We start from the raw sequence: 21010 nt of genomic DNA, 5'->3' as shown, positions 1-21010 counted from the left end.
GTCAGTGCCAGTCTCTGGCAGGTTCCATGTGGTTTCCAGAGGGCCCACACATGCACAAGTGAGCCCCAGGTGCCCACAGTGCTAATAACCCACTCATAAAACACGTCCCTACTGGCTTCCCACCTTCCCGTCTCACCTCCCGCACCTCCTCTGGTGTTCTTTCTGGAATCAGCTCCTATGGACACAACCAGTGCTGAGTCTTTATACTGGGCTACTTTTGGAGAAACCCAAACTACAATTCTAAAACTCATGTGGTTATACGTTCATGCCAAAAAAAAGTAATGACCACAGGTGGAGGGTCAATCAGAGGCTGAAAACATTTCCAAAGCTTAAAAACGTGAAGATAACAGTCTCCACAAAGTAACAATTGACTTCTCCAGCTTCACAAAGACTCTGTCTTGCCTCAACTGCTCTAAGTGTAAAGCAAGGTGACGGCTTCAAGGGGCTCTGGGAAAGCCGTTACAAATCCAGTTTGGATTATCTAGCTGCTAAACAGTGGACTTTAGAATATATTCAAAACATAGGATATTATTTCTCAATTCAAGAAAATAACCAAATTCATAATGTTTTAAGAAGTTTTTTAAAAACTGAATGTGATCAAAGCATTTCCATTATAGGAAGCAAGCAATTGCCTCAACACGCATTCTAGATTGATCAACATTGCACACACATTTTTAAGAAGATTTGGAGAGATTTCAATATAATTAATCTTTTTTAAATGAACACAGGATCTTGCTCTGTCATCCAAGCTAGAGTGCAATGGTGTGATCATAGCTCCCTGCAGCCTCAAACTCTTGAACTCAAGCATACCACCACACCTAGCTAATTTTTTTTAGTTTTTTAAAATCAAAAATAAATTTTTTTGGTAAAGACAAAGTCTCACTAAGTTGTTCCAGCCTGGTCTCAAACTTTGGGGCTCAAGTGACGCTCCTGCCTCAATCTACTGAGTAGCTGGGATTATAGGCTATGGTATAGTATTATATTAGTATCAATATAGTAATCAAATGTAATAGTATCAAATGACCAGCCATTCTATGTTAGTCAAAAGAGATTCCTAGCTTCTGATTGTTGACTTCAACTATAGGCTAAAATGTGTGTCTGTGTGTAAAATTCTCGCATAAAAATCAACAGTAACACAACTTACTGACGTGTGCTGGGCATTTACTCTGCAGTTTCCCCTGCTCCCGAAATGCCAGACGGGTGAGTTACACAAAAAAGTTCACACAACTTGTTTCATTTTATAGACACTAACCATTTATTTAACAAAATGGAAATTTCTAATATCTAGCACTTTTTCTACATTTAAAATTTCAGGGAAAAGAAGCTCCAGTTCTACATTATACATTATTACAAAAGAGTTCATTATAAATTTAGATCGGTTAAAACACTTTCTCTAATGATCAGAGTCATCATCCTTTGGCAAAGCCAGGGGACATCTTTCTTGTGGAATATGTCCGTATTTCTTCCTCTGAGAAAATGTTTGACCAACCCAACCTTCCTTTCGCTCCGACCTGTCCGTGAGAGGGTTTCTTTTAATCAATGAAACAGGCGGAAGTCTATTTCTCTGTTTTGGTTCCCGAGTCAAGTGTAAGACCTTTTAGTTTAGGAAAGACTGCAAATATACATGAGCCAAAGGGTTGAGGTGGTTGTTTTCATCCTCTCTGCTCACACTCTGCTCCGTACAGCCAAGGTCTTCCTGGGGGTTGTGCTCACGGGCACACTGTTGTGCACACAGCTGTCACTCGTGTGAATGCGTGGGACACTTCTCGAATAATATGTAGCCCCCAAGGAAAAGAACAACAGAGCCTCCAGATTCAAATTGTTGCCCTTGCAAACTCTGAAAGCCCAGGCTCACTTGTGCCTTGCAGAATCCGGGGGCTCTATCCCCAGGTGCAAAGTACACTTCCCAGGTTTCTCCAGGGCAAAGGCAGGGTGAACACCCTCGCTGAACCTGTGCCTGATGATGAAGAGCAGCTGCCCACTCTCAGCATTTATGAACAGAAGCCTCTGGTTGGGGTAGTCCAGGAGAACACCCACTCTGGCTGGACGCTCAGTCACCTGCACGTCACTCACGATGCCACTGTAGAAAAACGTGTACCTAAAAGGAAATGGAATGGGAAACTTAAAAAAAGGAAAAAAACTTAGGAAATCTCGAAACCTTGATAAGGTCAATCACTCGGGGATGACCAATTTTTCAGGTATTAACTCCAATTCGCAATAACGAGTTGCCACAATCCCTCCTAGGTGCTGAGATGCACAGCTCGACCCACCAGATGAGCACTGTTAATACTTTTGCTCCTACTACATTAGGAGGCAGTCCCAGAATAACCAACATATGCCTCCCTTGTGATTTTTCTCCACATTCTGATTCTTTGCTAGCTGCCCACATGTTTTAACTACCGCATTCACGGCATGTCATTCTTTTGAATAAAACTCCTTTGAGGCTGCCATGTATTTTAAAAAGTACCACGGGCTTGCCTTCCATACAATGTCTTAGATTTACAGTTTAAAAATTTGATACGTAACTTACATAACAGCCTTTAGGAAGTTTAAGAAAAGATTTTTTTTTTTTAATAGAGTCTCACTAGGTCACCCTCAGTAGAGTGCCCTGGCTTCACAGCTCACAGCAACCTCAAACTCTTGGGCTTAAGCGATTCTCTTGCCTCAGCCTCCCGAGTAGCTGGGACCACAGGCACTTGCCACAATGCCTGGCTATTTTTTTTGTTGTTGCAGTTTGGCCAGGGCCGGGTTCGAACCCACTACCCTCGGTATATGGGGCCGGCGCCCTACCCACTGAGCCACAGGCACTGTCCTGATTTCATTATTTTTTGCCAACTTCACCTTTGTTTCCACTCCTCCTGCCCCAAACTAACTTTCTTTTTTATCTTCTCAATGTTTCTGCAGCCTTGCAGCCGGGAAGGGGTGTGTTGCCTTTGGTTCCTCTCTTTAATTCAAACAAATTCAATTCACCAACTACTCCTTGGGCACAGTGAGCACTTTAATAGGCACCTGGGGGAGGTGAAGGACCACAGGGTGATCCTGGCCCTCTGGGATCCCACTCTGTGTGGAGCAGGAAGGAATAACTGTGGACACGGGCTGAGAATGTATTAGTAACTCAGGGCGCAGATTGTTAAAGTGTTGGACCACACTTTAACAAATATGGACCACATTTAACAAGTATGGACCACATTTAACAAATATGTTTTGGTCATGGAGGGAAAGGTTCAAGGCCAGGCTGGGAGGGAGAAATCGCTGACCAGAAAAGCTAAACTGCTCTCTGCAAGAGAAGAAACAGAGTTTGGGGTTTGCTCTTAGCAATCTTAGAAACTTTGAGAGTGGGGCCCTGAAAGCAGGGAAAGGGAAGGAATGAGAGTTGGAAGAGAAGGAGAGAGATGAAAGGGCTGTGGATATGGTAGGTCCAAGGGGTGGGAGCACAGAGGCACCAGGGCAGTTTGGGGCCTAAGAAGCTGAGTCAGTGAAAGGTCTGGCAGGGAGGACCAGTGATGTCTGTTTTAAGGCCCAGAAGCTCAAGCATAGGTGTTTAGGGGTTGGCAGCAGCCAACTTCATTGCAGAAAGAAACCCGAATGCGAGATCAGAGGCTCATGGTGATGGGAAGATAAGCGAGACTTAGGGCATGATGAAGGACCTCTTCAATGCCTTGCTAAGGAGATGCTGGAACATTGTGAAGGTCTGGAACCTGCAAGCCAGACAAATGTTTCAGGCGGCAATGATGAAGGCAGCAGTGAGGGCTAGGCGCTCAGGGAAGGCTTTGGGAGCAGACAGGCTTAGACTCAGCCAAAAAGAATGGGCAGGATTTGAATAGGTGGAAAGGATAGAAAAAAGAGATCCACGCAGTGAGGACAGCAGCCACTGAGATGAGGTGGCTGAACGGCCTGTCTGCGGCAGAGATCATCACCATCTCCCTGGTGGGCTTGGCTGAGACATGGGGGTGACTTTTAGGATATTACATGTTTAAGTAAGTCGGGAGCCAGGCTCTAGACCTGCCCTGCCAAATACAGTAGCCACTTAAAATTTAATAAAATTTAAAGTTCAGTTTTTCATTCCTACTAGCCACACTTCAAGTATTCAATAGCCACCTGTGACATTTTTCTATTGTAGAATGTTTTTTTGCAGTGCTGGTCTGGAGGGTTCTTAATGGCCAAATGAGCTATTTCTTCTCCCCTGTTTGGAAGGTCCCTGGCCCCCAGACCAATAGCGCAGTGTTGGTCAGTCCTTGAGCCAGTCCCCACTATGGAGGACATTGAGGGACTGACAATTTCTGAAGTCCCAGCTCCACCAGGTCTGCAGGACATGGGATCTGCCCAGCCCTGCTTCCGTTTCTAACTGAGCACACTGGTTCTCCCACTGACCTGCATCTGGCCTGAACCCAACCTGTTGGCCTGGGGCCTGACTCCCTGCCTGGATTTTGCCTGCCCATACTTAGCACTGCTGGTCCCTGTTCAAACAAGAATCATCCAGAAGCCTAACTCTGAACAGGTGCGTGACCCTGGAAGTGCCTGTTTGGGACCCCATCAGCCAGGTGGACTGAGCCTCTCACCCCCTTGAATCTCAGTGCTGACCCAGACTCAGCTTGGACCCTCAGACTGGTGGCCACCCCTTCAGGGGTCCTCCTCCCACCTGGCCACATCATACTGGCTTCTCCTCCTCACTGTGCCCCACAAGTGGTCCCACCTGAGTTCTGATACTTTGGTAGGTGTTTGTAGATTTTTAAGCAGAAAAGGAGGGGATATGATAAAAGAGATGTTTTAAAAATATTTTTCAATTTGGACATGTAGGATAGCTTGTGGTGGGAATAGACCAGCGGGCCTACAGATAGGATGGCTGCTGTGAAACTGTGAAGGAGGTGAGAAAGCCTTGAGCTAGGGCAGCAAAGGTAGGAGTGGACAGGAAGAAAACCAGCTGACCTTGCTGGGATAGACCTGAGGCCACCTTCACATCTCGTTCACAACTGCAGCACCCGAAGGCTCAAATTCTGCATCAGCAGAATCAGAAGTAACATCACTTGGTTCAAATCATTAAGCCAAAAAGAGTGAAAGACACAGAGGGCTGCCACAGCAGTCTTCCCAGTGCCCCAGGGCTGGGGTGCTCCACCTGAAGCCCCCGAAACAAGAAACAAGGCATTTGGGCCCTGACCTCTCCGCTATACCACACAGGTTCTCTGAGCATCCATGGTGCCCACTCTGGGCTTGAGAGACCCAAAGACCAGAGTCACAGTTTGAACTTGTCAACAAAATACACAATTCTATTTTCTAGAGTCTAGAACTTTGTTATTGGAAGTAGGACTTGGATTTTTAAGGATTTGAATATGTAAGGATGTTTTCATGAGATTAATACCTGGTTTTAGCCATAAATCTACTCTGAGTTTGAGTGGTTTCAAACTCTGAGCAGGGGCTGGGTCCTTAAGCACTGCACAGCGCTGAATATCAATTAATCATAATCGCTCTGACTTGATGAAATGCAACTTTAAATAGTGCTTGGAGATGGTGTCCTTATGAACCATCTCAGAGAAGCAAACTGTCAAGTAGGACGGAGGGAGAAATGTGCAGCCAGAGATATGCAAATCCCAATCTGTGGGCCTTTTCTGGGAACTTGCAAGCAGTCAAGGCTTCTTTTTAAAGCATTTCATTTGAATAATGCCTCACATTCCTATGACACTTTACAATTTCAAAGCTCTTCCCTGTACCTGACTTTCATGTGGTCCTCACAACCCCCGAAAGGCAGCAGGTCAAGCATTCGCTGTCCCCTGCTGAGACGGCTGATGCGTGAGGTTGCTCAAAGGGTTAACCAACTCCTGGTGAACAGCCAACGGGAGGCCAAGCAAGCATGGAGCCAGGACTAAAATTAGGTTCCTGGCTCCCAGGACATTGCTCTTTCTATCACACCATCCCGTGAGCATATTCAGATTATAACAGGCTTGCCTGATCTCTCCGAGACTAACACAAGATCGTGGCTTTTACACATCAACCCAACCAAACAATGTAAACGACAGACCAGAGGTTGGCAAACTTTCTCTGTAAAGAGGCCGATAGTAAATATCCTAGGATTTGGAGGCCACCGTGGTGCAAAAGTAGCCTTAGATAATACATAAACAAATGCGCAGGATGGTGCTCCATACAGTTTCATGTGCAAAGACAGGCAGCGGGTCACATTTGGCCTATGGGCTGTAGTTTGCCAACCCCTGATAAAGACCAGTGTGGGGAGTGTGTTGAGTATCTGCTTCCTCCTCACTCCTGTTGATTCCTTCTCTGTGCAGGGAGGCCTCTCCGTGATTTCTCTGCCCAGTGGGGTGAGGTCAGAAGGAAAGACTGGCCATGCACCATCGCCCCCTTCCCTAGCTCTTCTTCATGAGCTGACTGAAGAGGCACACAATCCTTCTTTGCGTCTCTGGAGATCAACTCTGCCCTGCAGGGCAGGGAAGCCAGCCTGGCCAGGGCTCGGGTGGGTGAACCTGCCTAATAATGGGGCTCAGTAGAAGAAACACTCTTGCTCTTAGGTCTGATCCGCCACCTCTATAGTTAGCTTTCTCAGTAATAAGAGTTTCGTCTCCATATCCTTGACTCTTGTTTTCTTTCTTAGTTGGCTCAGAGCTAAGGGAAGGGAAGTGGGATGCTATTTATTAGGTCCCTCAGAGACCCTAGATGGTCATGCAGACATTTTGATCAGAAGGGAAGGGGTAGGGCTTTGGCTTACCTCTGTGGCTCAGAGCAGTGCATGTACCACGAGGTGTCCCCTTGTCCCAGGGTACCAGCCTGCACAGCCGAGCTGGAGCAGATGCCAAGCCGATAAGCTGGGCAGTCTGTGACTGTGGTTTCCCAGTAATGCTGTCCACAAGCAGGCAGCTCCTCACCCAGCACTGATGGGATTCTGCAGGCAAAGTCGAGCAGATCAAGCTTGGCACAGACATCACCAGCCTATGTCTCATGAGCATCAACGTTCGCAAACTCACACACAGCTTAGGCAGGGTTCTATCCTTGGAAACTGCTGGAATTTGACTAAAGATATTCTCTTGCTCACTGTGCTCCAACCTTGACCCAGAGTGCCAGAGAATTCCCCATCTCTCAACACGCATCTGATGTATTTCCACTGTCACAGACAACACACATACATCGCACATTGCATCTCTGAAAGGAAGTGGGAACCAGGAAATAACTAGAATAGGGGTAGGACAAAAGAAACGATAGAATCTCTTCTTCTAAGAAGAGAGAGGAAATTTAAGGGAGGCAGGTGGGAAATATAATTTTCAGAGTTTTCTCCCAACACTTCCGAAAAAGGAGTCATAAAAACCTTTAGCAATGAGTTCTAGTGCCTGCTGACCTTACTGGGGCCAGCAAGCAAATGAGATACACCTTTTAAATGGCAAGACAGATGAGGCCGCGCAGAGCAGAGTATGGAATTAACGAGAGGTGCTTAGGGGCTTGTGGTCAACAGTCCTCGTGATTCTATAAGTCCTCTCTGACTTATAGTAGGTGCCCTTGAGAGACTGGTTAAAGGTCTCCTTTTTGTCTCACCTTAGCAATTTTTACAAGAGGCTCAGTAAAATGAACCAAAGTACTTTCAACTGCTGACAGGTGACCTTGTTTGCATGAATTGCTCAGTTTTGCTTGGAAATGGCTGAGACAGCGAGGAAACATTTTTAATTTCAGCAGTGTTAATATTCAGTCAGCACCCACTCCCCTTTAACAGATGAGAAAATGATTAATGCCAGAAAGTGTATTTCACTTTCTGGTGTCTTTACCCAACAACCTCATTTCAGAGAGGTGGCTGCTGACGAGCCCTCACTCTCTGGAGCAAAGCCTGGCTACCTAATATTTGTGAGCTAATTTTCAGGTTAATAACAAAGAAAATTCTACAAAATACTTTACAGTTATCCTCGGTTATAGTCTATGAACTCTAACCTACGTCCCCTCTACTTTTTTTCTTAATTTCTTGAGAAATCCAAAAGACAAAAAAGCTCAACTTATTTCTTAACTTTTTTTCCCCCTGGATTAACTCATCTGTATATTTTTAGCATCTACACTGTTCCAGGCCCCATGCTGGATTCTGGGAATTCAAAGATGCCTAAGATAAAGGATTATTCATGATCAAGTGGATGACAAATGGCCCTACAAGTTTTCTGTCTTTTTATACAAGTAAGACAAAACAGTACCAGGGCCCAGAGAAGACTTGACCATCTCCAGGAGCTTTCACACCTGAGCGGGGCCACAGATTGGCAAGTAGTGACTCCCTAGAGAGCAGCATAGGTGGCCGCTGGCTGGCTTAGGGCACCTCAGCACCATCAACAGTGCGGGCTTCACATGCTTTCTCCCATTTGGCCAGGTGGACCCTCAAATGACCATAAGAGTTGGCAGGCAGGTTGTAGGGCACCCTGCCCTCAGCTTCAGACTCTTCTTTTCTTTGATGCTTCCTTTTGTGGAAGCTGCTATGGAGACAAGATTCTGTAGCCAGAACCAGGGACTGAATAAAACGTCCTTCTCCTCTATTCCTTTTCAAGAGGATTAATACAAAATCTAGAAGAATCACTGGGCCCATATCTTTTATTGAACCAGAGGCACTACCTTAAAACCACCAATGTTTTAAGCAAAACCATCTGTGCTTATCTTTCCAATAAAAATATTGACAAAGCTCCACGGGATGAACCATCACTGCCACTTTCCCTTTCCCTTAACAATGAACCAGAACTGGCCACACATGCACAGCCGACACCACATCCCCTGTCTGTCCAACCAATGCTCAGTGATGCCACACGGAGGCAGCACACCCTAAGACTCTCCCGTGGGGCATCAGCCCGCTTGGGCTTTCTTCTTCCACTTACTCTGTCAGCCGTCTCCTCTCGGTGAAGCTGATGACAGTCCCATTTGCGGAAATCTGGAGGGCAGGATGAGCTGTTTCTCTCAACAAGAGAAATCTGGTTCCTATTGCAATTAGAAAAATGGGATCATGACATTGCTACAATGCCCAGGGCTGTCCCTAGCCTGAGCCCTACATTTCAGATCTTAGTCTCCCTCTCCCTAGCATCAAAATCCCCCCACTCAGTGTTTTTGGATCTACAGATGAAACTCTCACCAACAATAAGGCACTCCTGGATGCCAGAGGCTGTTTTACATGGGACCACTGGTATGTCCTCCCAGGTGTGTCCTGTAATATGCTCACTCTGCTATGCAAAGTGCGCCCCTTAGACCAGCAGCCCCTCCATCACCTGGAACCTAGTTAGAAATGCAGATCTCAGGCCCCACCCCACATCTACTGATTCAGAATTCGTATTTTAACAATATCCTCAAGAGACCTGTGTACTTGTTAAAATTTGGGGATGCACTGGGGTAGCCTAAAGGAGGTGATTTAACAATGGGAGGTATGGCCATGATGCTGGGGCTGTGAAGAGAACATTTCTGGACAGGGAGCCCTCACATCTGCTCATCACAGTCATCCCCCTGGCCCTAACTGCATCACCAATGAGGCACTTGCCCAAGTTTTTGCTGGTTGAACAAATCACAGATTGTACCATCTCTGGGTCTAGGATAAGGTTATAAAATGACACCTTTCCATTCCTCATTTCCTTTCATGAAAATTGAGACTAGTCAAACATTTTTTTTGTTGGCATCATCTGGGTATTTTCTCCAAAATGCCATTGAACAGTTTTATCACTTCTTTGAGTTACTCTTTCAATCAGCCATTCAACAAACATAAACTGGCACAAACTATGTGCTAAGCACCAAGAATAAACAGAAGAGCAAGACTGGAAATTTGTTCATAGAGGTCACAGTGTGATAGGATGGAAATATACCCAACCCCCCCCCCCGAAACAATATACCCAACAAATGATAGTGTACTGCGAGTCAAACAAGAGTCATTTGGGGAAATTTCTAAAAACACAGATGTCTAGCTCAACTCCAGATCTTTGGGAGTGGGGCCAGGGCATTATTATCTTTTTAAAAATATTTTTTTAACTATCTCCTTTTTCAAGGTTGAACATCAGTATCTTTTAAGCATCCTGACTCATTGGTGATGGGTAGCCAAAAATAAGGCAGAAAAATAAAAGAAACTTCTTGATCTTTGACCAATCTTGAGTCCTAATGATCAAAACCTAGCACTAACAGCATCGGGGGCTTCATGAAATTGCCCTTTAAGAGATCTTCTCCGGGCATCAGAAGAGAACAAAATGCTTGGAGACAGCTCAGGTACAAAGGAGAAAGTACCTCTGGTGGAGACGAGGGCAGCTTCACTCTGTTCACTTGTCCCAAATGCATTGATGGCTCTCACATAGAAAAAGTAATTATCATTTGGTTGTAGGTTAACTTTCAGCTGAAGTCCTTTGATTCCAGAGAAAGACCTAAATACAAAAGAAAATAATCATTTTAAATAGAAGATCATTTGCTAAATGACTCAGCTTTCTATTCTGTAGTGAATGTATACATTTTATTAACAATAAATAACTTATTTTATTCCCTTTTTATGACCGTGGGAGTTACCAAGCCATATGATTCAAAATAGCTATTGTCTACTAAGATTACTTTATCAAATCATTACTATTCTTGTCAACTTTTGTCTGGTATGTGCCTCCCAGAGTGGTATTTGGAACAGAACCAGGTACTTTTTTTTTTTAATTCAGAAAACAAACTGATTTTGTGGTTAATGAACCTCCAAGAATACATTATTTCCTTTATCAATTTTTGGCTGAGAAGGCACTTTTGGATTAAGACGATGCTAAATCAATCTATAATACAAAGTTCCCTCATTATGTCATTAACAGACCCCAAGTGTGGAAAACTTAGGGTGATGATTTTGTACATGATCATCGTGCCAAAGCTACCAAAGTTAATAAAAACTGAATAACTTTAAAGAAGACAGTATCTTTTAAAGCAAACTTAATACTGGAAAGCAAAGAGAATTCTAAATGCCCAAAAGGGGAGGGGGGAGGAAACCTCCAAGTTGCTGCTCTTAAATCACCTATTTAAATTAAGGGCTGGTCCTGGTTTCTAATTGGCAGTGGGCCTGGCAAGTACACTGTAACAGCCCAACCAGTCAAATACAAGTAGACTTGCTGGGTTTGAAGATGGAGCTCTCTGGATTTGCCAATGAGCTGGAGTAGTTTTGTGCTTCTTTTTCATTCTCTTTAATCTGCTTGATATCATGGCCTAGAGCAAGGATACCAAAAAAATGTTTTTAATTAAAAAAGAAAAAGCGTTCAACTGCTCTTTCTTTAAGCCTTCTTTGGGAGAGAAGAGGCCTAGGAGAGAATTACAAGTTAGGCTCCTTGCTGAGGAAAGAATTCCTAACCCAGCGCTAGAGAGCAGAGTCTGATCCTGGGAGTATGCAGTGGGTACTGGTCAGTGAAAATAACAGTGCGATCGCCTTCAGGTTCATTCTCAGAAAAGTACGGTCTTTTGTTTGTTTGGTTTTGAGTTTTTGGTTTGTTTGGTTTTTTTTGTTTTGTTTTGCTATTAATGAATACACCACGAAAGCATTAGAATCAAAGACTGGTCACTGGTGGATTCTTTTCTTCATGTTATTCCTACATTTGCTGACTTATTTCATTTCTCAAGACCTGCCTTAGAGAATAATGTGGAGAACAAGAAAAAGGAAAGAGTACCATTGACTCACATCATTTGACTAACAAACTTATTTAGAACTTCTTAAAAGAGGAAAGTCTGTACAGAATATCTACCCCACCTCCACCCCAGGTCTAAAAGTCCAAAACTCGAGGTGTGTTACTCAGAAGAAAGTGGGGAGGGGAGCAGCCTGGATCTATCTGTGTGTCTGCTGTTTAGTGCCTATATCTGGAAAAGGTCAGTGTGAACACCTCGAATCATGGTGGTTGCTATTTCAGAACCTATCACCCGACCAGACCCTTAGGAGAGGACTATCTTTAGATATGCTGAGAGTAGATCAATGGAATAGAGCCAATGTCCACTGACAACAAATTATGCTTCCGTTAATTAATGAAAAACCATACCCTATGACTGAGAATGTAGTTCCTGATTAATATCTAGAATATTATTCTGGGTAGATGTGTTGCTTATCTTACCTGAATTGATGACTGAAAAAATATTTCAAGTGTATATTAATTATAGTTAATGATAAAATTATTATCATTAATATGATAAGTATATATTAATTATAATTAGTGATAAAATTATTATCTCAATAAGCACCCTCAGGTCTGACATGGTGATTCAGACTCATAGTCTACCACCCTGGGAGGCTGAGGTGAGAGGATGGCTTGAGCTCTGGAGTTTGAGACCAGCCTCAACACGAGTGAGACCCCAATAGCTGGGAGTTCTGGTGGGTGCCTGTAGTCCCAGCTACTTGGGAGACTGAGGCAAGAGAATTGCTTAAGCCCAGGAGTTCGAGGTTGCTGTGAGCTATGACTCTGTCTCAAAAAAAAAGAGTGAGACACCGTCTCTACTAAGAATAGAAAGATTAGTTGGGTGTTGTGACAGGTTGCCTATAGTCCTAGCCACTCAGGAGGCTGAGGCAAAAGGAACACTTGAGCCCAAGAGTTTGAGGTTGTTGTGAGCTACAGTGATGCCTCAGCACTCTACCCAAGGTGACAGAGTTGAGACTCTGTCTCAAAAAAAAAAAAAAAAAAAAGATGCACACTCAGCCTGAACTGAATTGCAGACTTATTTACTCATTAAATACGTATCTATTGCTCATTTATCATAGGCCCAGGCCCTGTTATTCTGCAGCCTGAGGGGGAAGTGGCAAGGACTGGTGAGCAAGTTTTTGCTCTAGAGACTAGATAGAACTACTGGCTTCATTTTGTAACAATGGAGTTGTTAAATACCAAGGATGCTGTGTTTTTAAGTAAGTGTATTAAGATTTATGGAGTCTGTCAAGGAGGAAATTCCATATGTATAGTCAACTGCAGATTGTGGCTTATCACTCATTTAAAGAACAAAAGTTCACATTGTCCTGAAGTCAAAATAGGAAATCAGTCCTGCTTTCAGCGCTTGAAACAGGCCAAGCAGATTTAACAGAGATGCACAATGCTCCGGTGCCCCAGGCATGAGAACAAAAGTAATACCAAATGTGATGGTGTCTTATTGTTTAAAAGCTGCCATCCTATGCTTGACATCAAGAACAAAATGAAAAAGTTCAGAACAAATGGTTCATTTCCATGCCTATTTATTCTGACTCCACTTAGATGTCACCAAAGTCTTCATGTCAGCTGTCTCTGCTTTTTAGCCAAATGAAAACTTCAAGAATTTTGGAATTTGAGATCTGAAGAGTGGCACCCTTCCGGAGGTTATGATTTCTTTATTTCAAAATCAAAAACCTGTCATAACGGCAATTAAATCCACATGACTTATAACGCACATTGCATAGTTGGCAGTAAAATTCAAGTTCACAGAATATCCGAAATGAAGGAAGTGGTCAGAGAGCAAATGAAACCGCAGTAGGCGGTTGGTCCTCAGTTAAGAAGGGATTTGACAGATGCGGTTGTGATTAGAAGTCTAGGGCCAACAGTAAAATTTAAAAGACAATAGGAAATGTGACTCAAATGGTCTCCCTTTGGGTTTTCAGGGCGGGATTTTCCCTGTTACAAGTGCCAGCGTGGAAAGGGGTGGCTTTATGTGTGAGATTGAGGGCAAGAAACAGCCCAGGACATGCCTATGTGCTGGCAAACGGCCGATTGCTGGTGGAGCATAAGCACATGTGGAGCTGGAACTCAGCGTAGAGCTGTGTGCCCAGCACATCTTCAAAGGCCTCTCCACCTGCTCATCTCTCTTGATAGGACAGGGAGCATTTGTTAAGCTACCATACTGTAAAGCAGAGAGAAACGGCTGAGAGGCTGATGACTGCCCAGTCCCAGGGAGGCCTTTCTGCCTTGTCCCGTTCAGTCTTCAGTGTTTCCAGGGAGTGACTGGAAAGTTTGCCACAACTACCCATGGACAAGAGGGCAAGAGTCATTTTAAGTAAGAATTGAAAAGGATCTTTACCAAATAAAAATTAGCAGAAACGTAATAATTAAGGGGAAAATACTAAAGCATTTCCTTTAAGTCAAAGAGAAACAGGAGGTTAAAAAATTGGGAGGTAGAAGTTAAAATTATTACCATTTGCAGATAATATGACTAGATAGAGAACCCAAGAAAATCAGCTGTACTCTTACATAATCAGAGAAATCAGTATGACGGTTAAATGTGTTCCTAATACAAAAAAATCAAAAGCCTTCATCTATAAATAACAACTAGATAGAAGATGAAATGAGAATTTTTCTTTGAGACAGAGTCTCTATGTTGCCCTGGATAGAGTGCTGCAGTGTCACAGCTCATAGCAACCTCAAACTCTTGGGCTTAAGCAATTCTCTTGCTTCAGCCTCCCAAGTAGCTGGGACTACAGGTGCCCACCACAACATCCGGCTATTTTTTGGTTGCAGTTGTCATTGTTGTTTAGCAGGCCCAGGCTGGGCTCAAACCCGCCAGCCTTGGTATATGTGGCTGGTGCCCTACTCACTGAGATATGGACTTTTTGTTTTGTTTTGTTTTTGTTGTTGTTGTTTTTGAGACAGGATCTTACTCAGTTTTCCCGGCTAGAGTGCAGTGGGATCATGACAGTTCACTGCAACCTCAAAGGATCCTCCTGTCTCCTCAGCCTCCCGAGTAGCTGGAACTACAGACCTGTGACATTATACCCAGCTAAGTTTTTTTTTTTTTTTTGGCCGGGGCTGGGTTTGAACTCGCCTCCTTCAGCATACGGTGCCTGCACCCTATCCTTTTAAGCCACAGGCACCACCCGCCCAGCTAATTTTTTTTTTAAAGAAGAGTCTTGCTATATTGATCAGGCTGGTCTCCAATTCCTGGCCTCAGATAATCCTCCTGCTTCAGCTTCCAATCCCAAAGCACTGAGATTACAGATGTGAGCCACCTTGCCTGGATGAAAGTTCTTAATCAGAATAATGACAAACATTTTAAAAGTACAAGATTTATATAAAGAACATTTTTTTGAGACAGAGTCTCACTATGCCGCCCTTGGTAGAGTACTGTGGCATCACCGCCTATGGCAACCTCAGACTCTTGGACTTAAGTGATTCTCTTGCCTCAGCCTCCCAAGTAGCTGGACTACAGGCACCTGGCAGAACACCTGGCTATTTTTTGGTTGTAGTTGTCATTGTTGTTTTTAGCAGGCCCAGGCTGGGTTCGAACCCACCAGCCTCGGTGTATGTGGCCAGCACCCTACCCACTGAGCTAAGGACACCACCCTATAAAGAACATTTTTAAAGATTCTATTGAGAGAAAACACAAAAGACTTGAATGAATAAAGGGGAGGCACATCAGTTCCTAGACAGGAAAATGCAACCTGACAAAAAATTTCAATTCTCCCCAAATTAATCCATACATTTAACATGATCTCTGAAAATAAATGATCAGGAGCAGGCTGGTGAAGGTGGCTGATTCTAAAGATCATATAAAATACAAACTAGCAAATAGCAAAAAATAAAGATCATGGGCTCGGCACCTGTGGCTCAAGTGGCTAAGGCGCCAGCCACATACACCTAAGGTGGCGGGTTCGAATCCAGCCCGGGCCCGCCAAACAACAACGATGGCTGCAACCAAAAAAAAAAAAAATAGCCAGGCGTTGTGGTGGGCGCCTGTGGTCCCAGCTACTTGGGAAGCAGAGGCAGGAGACTCACTTGAGCCCAGGAGTTGGAGGTTGCTGTGAGCTGAGATGCCACGGCACTCTACCCAGGGGGACAGCTTGAGGCTCTGTCTCAAAAAAATTAAAATTAAAATTAAAAATAATAAAGATCATGAAGGGGCAACCTAACCAGCTAACCTATTAGGGATTCTAAATTATAACTATAATAAAAAAGACAGAGTGGTCCTTGGGAATACATATCCATCTCCCCAAGATGGATCAAAGGAACAGATTATAAAGATCCATAACAGAGCTAAACATATAGTCTCTTGAGTATATAAGAATGGAAGCATTTCAGATCAGAAGGGAAAATGCTGGGTTTTCTTATGGGGACAGCTGGATAGCTGCACGAAAAAAAATAAAGTTGTATTCCCTCCTTCACACTTTCTACTGAAATAAATTCCAGATGATAAATTATCTAGTTTTAAAAAAGTGAAACTACCATATTGGCTACTACAAAAAAAACATGGGAACACACACATTTTGGGGAGAAGGTACATTTAAAAATATGACACCAAAATTAAAAGCCATTTTCAAAAGAGACTGATACATTCAACTAAATTATTTTAAAATATGCCTGGCAAAAAAATAGCAAAAAATGATTTGCAACTCATATCCCACATGAGAGCTAACTTCCTTAAAAAAAAAAAAAAAAAAACTCTACAAATCAATAAGAAAAAAAAACACCACAATCCAACAGAAAAAAAAAATGATAAAGGAAATGAATAGTTCATAGAAAAGGAAACACTACATGTGACTCTGAAACACGGAAAGATGTCCAACCTAATAACAGAAATGCACAGATAAACTACAATAAGATTCCATTTTCTACCTACTAAATTGTGGAAGATCAAAAGTTTTATACCAGGTATAGCCAAGAGTATGAACGACCAAGCAAGTGCTCTTAGCCCCTGCCAGCCTGAGTGTAAACAACTACAACCTCTGCGGAGATTTTTTGGCAATATCTACCAAAATTCACAATGTAGACCCCTTTTGACAAGTCATTCTACGTCTAAGAATTGAATCTACAAATGTCTTTGCACATGTATGAAATGATATGTGCACGGGGTTTGCTTACTAAAGCATTGTTTGTGATAGAAAAAGAACAGAAACAACTTAAATGCTTCCCAATTAGTAAAAAAAGCTAAATCATATGCTCAAAACAGAACACAATAAAATTTTTTTTTAATTAAGGCAGTTCCATGTGTATTGATCTGGGATGATCACCAAGGCATATTTTTAAGCAAGAAAAACAAGGTGGTTTTAGAAACGTATGTTTCTAAATACTTTCCAGACAGCCCTTGTGGATAGTAGGCTACCATTTGTTGAAAAACTAGAGATGCTTTGGATAAGCACAGAAATTATCTAAAAGGATAAATATGAATCAGGTAAGAGTAATTGTTTCTGGGGAAGAGATTTGAGTAAATATGGTTATGAAGAAGACTTAGTTTCCAGTGTAATCCCTTTTGTATCTTTTTTCTTTTTTTTTTCCTTTCTTTCTTTCTTTCTTTTTTTTTTTTTTTTTTTTTTGAGACAAGAGTCTCACTCTGTCGCCCTGGGTAGAGTGCTGTGGCATCACAGCTCACAGCAACCTCAAATTCTTGTGCCTCAGCTATCCTGCAGCCTCAGCCTCCCAAGTAGCTGGGACTGCAGGCACACACCACAATGCCTGGCTAGTTTTGTATTTTTAGTAAAGATGGGGGTCTCATTCAATGCACTCCCCTTGGCCTCCTAGAATGTTAAGATTACAGGCATGAGCCACTGCACCCTGCCCCTTTTGTATCATTTGAATTTGTATGGTAAGTACATATTTTCAATATAAAATTAATTAAATAATTTATTTTTAAGAGCTCTGGAGTTGAGAAGTTGGTTCAATTGTTTGGCACATTAGTTTAAACACTGTAAAGTAGCTTCTCCAGGAATTTGATAATTTAGCAACTTGTGTGGGTTGGAAAGAAGGAGTGTGCATGTGCCTAAGGTAACTTGAGGGGCTGGCAGTGACGGGGACTGACTGTTCTCTGCGTCGCCACATCTGACACCTGGATCTAAGCAGGCTTCCTCCCCAGGGGAGGGACAGCTGGGGACAAACCACTGGAGGGGTCCAGTGCCCTAACTCCTGGGAGCAAGTTAAAGATGGTGCTATCACTGTAGCATACAATGGATGGCTAAGTAGGAATTGTTTTTTAAAACACAGTTGGTTCTTACTGCCATTCACGTTGGCAGCACCAACATTCAGCCATTAGTCAACACCATTTAATGTGAACTGTGAACAGAGCACACAGCCGGGCCCTGCGGGACCAGCTAGTAAAGTGGTGTTTCCCAAACCTGCCTGGGCATATTAGGCCTTCTGAGCTGAAATCTCCTTTTTTTTTTTTCAGTTTTTGGCTGGGGCTGGGTTTGAACCCACCACCTCCAGCATATGGGGCCGGTGCCCTACTCCTTTGAGCCACAGGCTCCACCCCTGAGCTGAAATCTCTTAAGAGGGGCCTTTGAATCTAAATATTTAACAAGGATTGCATTTGATTTTTATAATCATTTACACTTGGGAAACACAATCATAAGATAATGTGGGGTGAGAAGAAAAAACAGGAATAAAGAAAATTACACGAGAATTCAAGCAACATTGAACACCAGGAAACTAACTAAATAGCCATAGTTCTTTGAAGCCACTTATAAAACCATAACTAACTGTAAATATGCAACTTTCTGTTTAAGATGAAACATTTTTATTAAATCAGGATTAAGAAGAAAACTCTTATTTATTTATTTATTTATTTATTTAGAGACGGTCTCACTATGTCACCCTTGGTAGAATGCCGGGGTGTCACAGCTCACAGCAACCTCAAACTCTTGGGTTCCAGTGATTCTCTTGCCTCAGCCTCCAGAGTGGCTGGGACTACAGGCGCCCACCACAACGCCTGGGTATTTTTTGGTTGCAGTTGTTGTTGTTGTTTAGCTGGCCTGGGCAGGGCTCGAACCCCCCAGCCTCAGTGTATGAGCTATGGGAGCCGAGCCAAGAAGACAATTCTTTACATTCTGATTTTCTTTTTAAAAAATCTGGTAAGGCTCAGTACCCATAGCTCAGTGCTCAGGGTACTGGCCACGTACACCAGGGCTAGTGGGTTCGAACCTGGCCCGGGCCTGCTAAACAACAATGACAACTACAATAAAAAAACAGCCGGGCATTGTGGCAGGCACCTGTAGTCCCAGCTACTTGGGAGGCTGAGGCAAGAGAATTACTGAAACCCGAGAGTTTGAGTTTGCTGTGAGCTGTGACACCATGGCATTCTACCAAGGGTGACATAGTGAAACTGTCCTGAAAAAAAAAAAACACTTGGTAAATAAAAATTTTCAAATGAGATTATTTTTCTCTTGGTAAATGAGGGTCTTATGAGACTCAGTGTTAACTAAATATCACTCACTCTTAGTTCATAGTAAGTGCAGAAAAATAACATGGGGCTGAATGCTGACAACCATGGCCCTCAGGCTTTTCTGTAGTTAGTAGCTGTCACAAAATCAACCGAAGCCAAAGGTTCCAGCAGAAAGCTCCTAGGTTTTTGTTTTCTCTCTAGTTATCCCCCAAAGCCTGAATGATACAATTTATATTCCAGGCAGAGAATCCCACTGGATTCTCGACGCCCTCATTTACCACGGCCCGGCCACGTACATGGACAATGACTTGAGCTGCCCGCAGAACTGCCCATATAGAAAGGTGATTTAACATTATGCTTTCAGATCTCTTTTAGAAAATGGTTGCGTTGGGAATGTTTTTGCATCTTTGTAAAACTGCTCTTAAAGACAATCACTATTATCTTGTTCAATAGCCCTTATATAAAGACCCACATGAAAAATTCATCTTGGAGCTGAAAGTCGAGAAACATAATTGTCTCTGTTAGTGAAATGTTGTGCTTCCTTTTAAAAAGGAGATGAGTTATGTAATCTCTTTCTTCCTCTTGCTCTCTCCCCCTCTCTTCTATTTTCACATGAGCTGCCAGGAAGTTCAGATTTAAATTTCATCTTTCATTGAGGGACAGGGCTTAACCTGTGCTTTCTGATACAGTCTCCTTGGCCCTGTGCTACTGGGCTCTTGTTCTTACAGGGTTATTTGGTTCCACTGTATCAGGGTCCTTTATTGTGAACAACTTGAATGGTTTTTTTTTTTTTTTTGGAACTTGACAGAACATAAGTTAGAAGTAAAGGAATAGGTCGGGTTTCAATTGACTGAGATTTTACTGTAAAACTAGGAAGTGTATGGGAATTTTTAAATGATCAGATCAAATTAAGGTCATTGGAGAAAAAAAGATTTCATTTATAAACAGCTGAATGCCAAAAGTGCTGGGGATATAAAAATCCTCTTCACATAACTCACCCTCCCAAAGGCTCCCTGGAGAGAGACATAGCAACTGGATCAGCAGAACAATACCACACAAAGGTTGGCAACTAGCTCTTCCTTACTCATCAAAGTTTGGCCTAATCATGTCACTGGCCCTCCCATCACCCTAAGAACCGAGGATGGAGCAGGAATAACTGCCTGCTTTACCCCCGGGTTGCAGACAAGGTCCAGTGACTTGCTGTTGGCATGCCAGTCAGGTCCTAGCTATCTGAAAACTTTGTAACAAAATTATAAAAATGAAAAGAAAAGAAAGCTCGGAGTGGGATTCTTCACTCCTACTCAGGCCCTAAATTCATTAGGAAACTCACCTTTATTTGTCCTTATTATTTAGACAGAGCTGGGGGTGTCCCCAACTGGAACACCCACCTCTGATGGGCAATTCTGTTCCTGCTCCACCAGCTGTGGCCCCTAAAGCTGGAAGCAGGAGGAACATGAACTCACGGCCCAGCCCACACCTAGAGCCTCCTCCCCTGGGAATGTGCACCCCAGAGGGTATCCCAAGGGCGGGTCTCCCTACCCACCCATAGCTGGGGCCCCAGGGAGCAGGACGCTCATTCCCAACTATTTTGTGGCGTATTGAGTCTCACAGATTTGTCATTCAATACACGGCTTCTCCCTGCACAGCCCACACAGCTAATCCCTGTACTATATTTCTCTCAGTTTTCCCTCCTCCACCCACACTTCTGCTGACTTCTCTCCACACAGGAGAGACAGAACAGCTGAGGAAACAGCAGAGCGGTGGAAAATTTTTGAAAGTGTTTTAAGCCCACCCAACCTGAGGAGAGCATTCAAAGAAAAACAGGAAAAGGGTGAGTAGGAGCTCCCTCAACCCCCACACACAAGCCGGGATTGTCACTCCCGCCCACCCCAACCCCGACAGGGGCCGACTGCTGGGACTCAGCCTCAGTGCCCACACGCAAAAATATGCAAATACGTTTTCAGTGAGGATTCTGGAAGGA

General features: G+C 43.4%; 1 protein-coding gene across 1 annotated transcript in view; it reads right to left on the bottom strand.

Moving 5' to 3' along the window:
- Window positions 1-1237: 1237 nt before the first annotated feature.
- Window positions 1238-21010, bottom strand: part of CMYA5 (cardiomyopathy associated 5) — a 105413-nt gene continuing 85640 nt past the window's right edge. The window contains exons 11-14 of the mRNA XM_003785945.2: window positions 10216-10349; window positions 8835-8934; window positions 6713-6886; window positions 1238-2098 (exon numbers count right to left, since the gene is read on the bottom strand). Coding sequence (XP_003785993.1) covers window positions 1852-2098; window positions 6713-6886; window positions 8835-8934; window positions 10216-10349 — 655 coding nt within the window. The 3' untranslated portion in view covers window positions 1238-1851. The remainder of the gene's footprint in view (window positions 2099-6712; window positions 6887-8834; window positions 8935-10215; window positions 10350-21010) is intronic.

This window comes from Otolemur garnettii, unplaced genomic scaffold, assembly GCF_000181295.1.
Source record: "Otolemur garnettii isolate 467f Iridium unplaced genomic scaffold, OtoGar3 scaffold00017, whole genome shotgun sequence".
Taxonomy (NCBI): domain Eukaryota; kingdom Metazoa; phylum Chordata; class Mammalia; order Primates; family Galagidae; genus Otolemur; species Otolemur garnettii.
The sequence above is the reverse complement of the archived record's forward strand: the minus strand, read 5'-3'. Positions and strand labels throughout refer to the sequence as shown.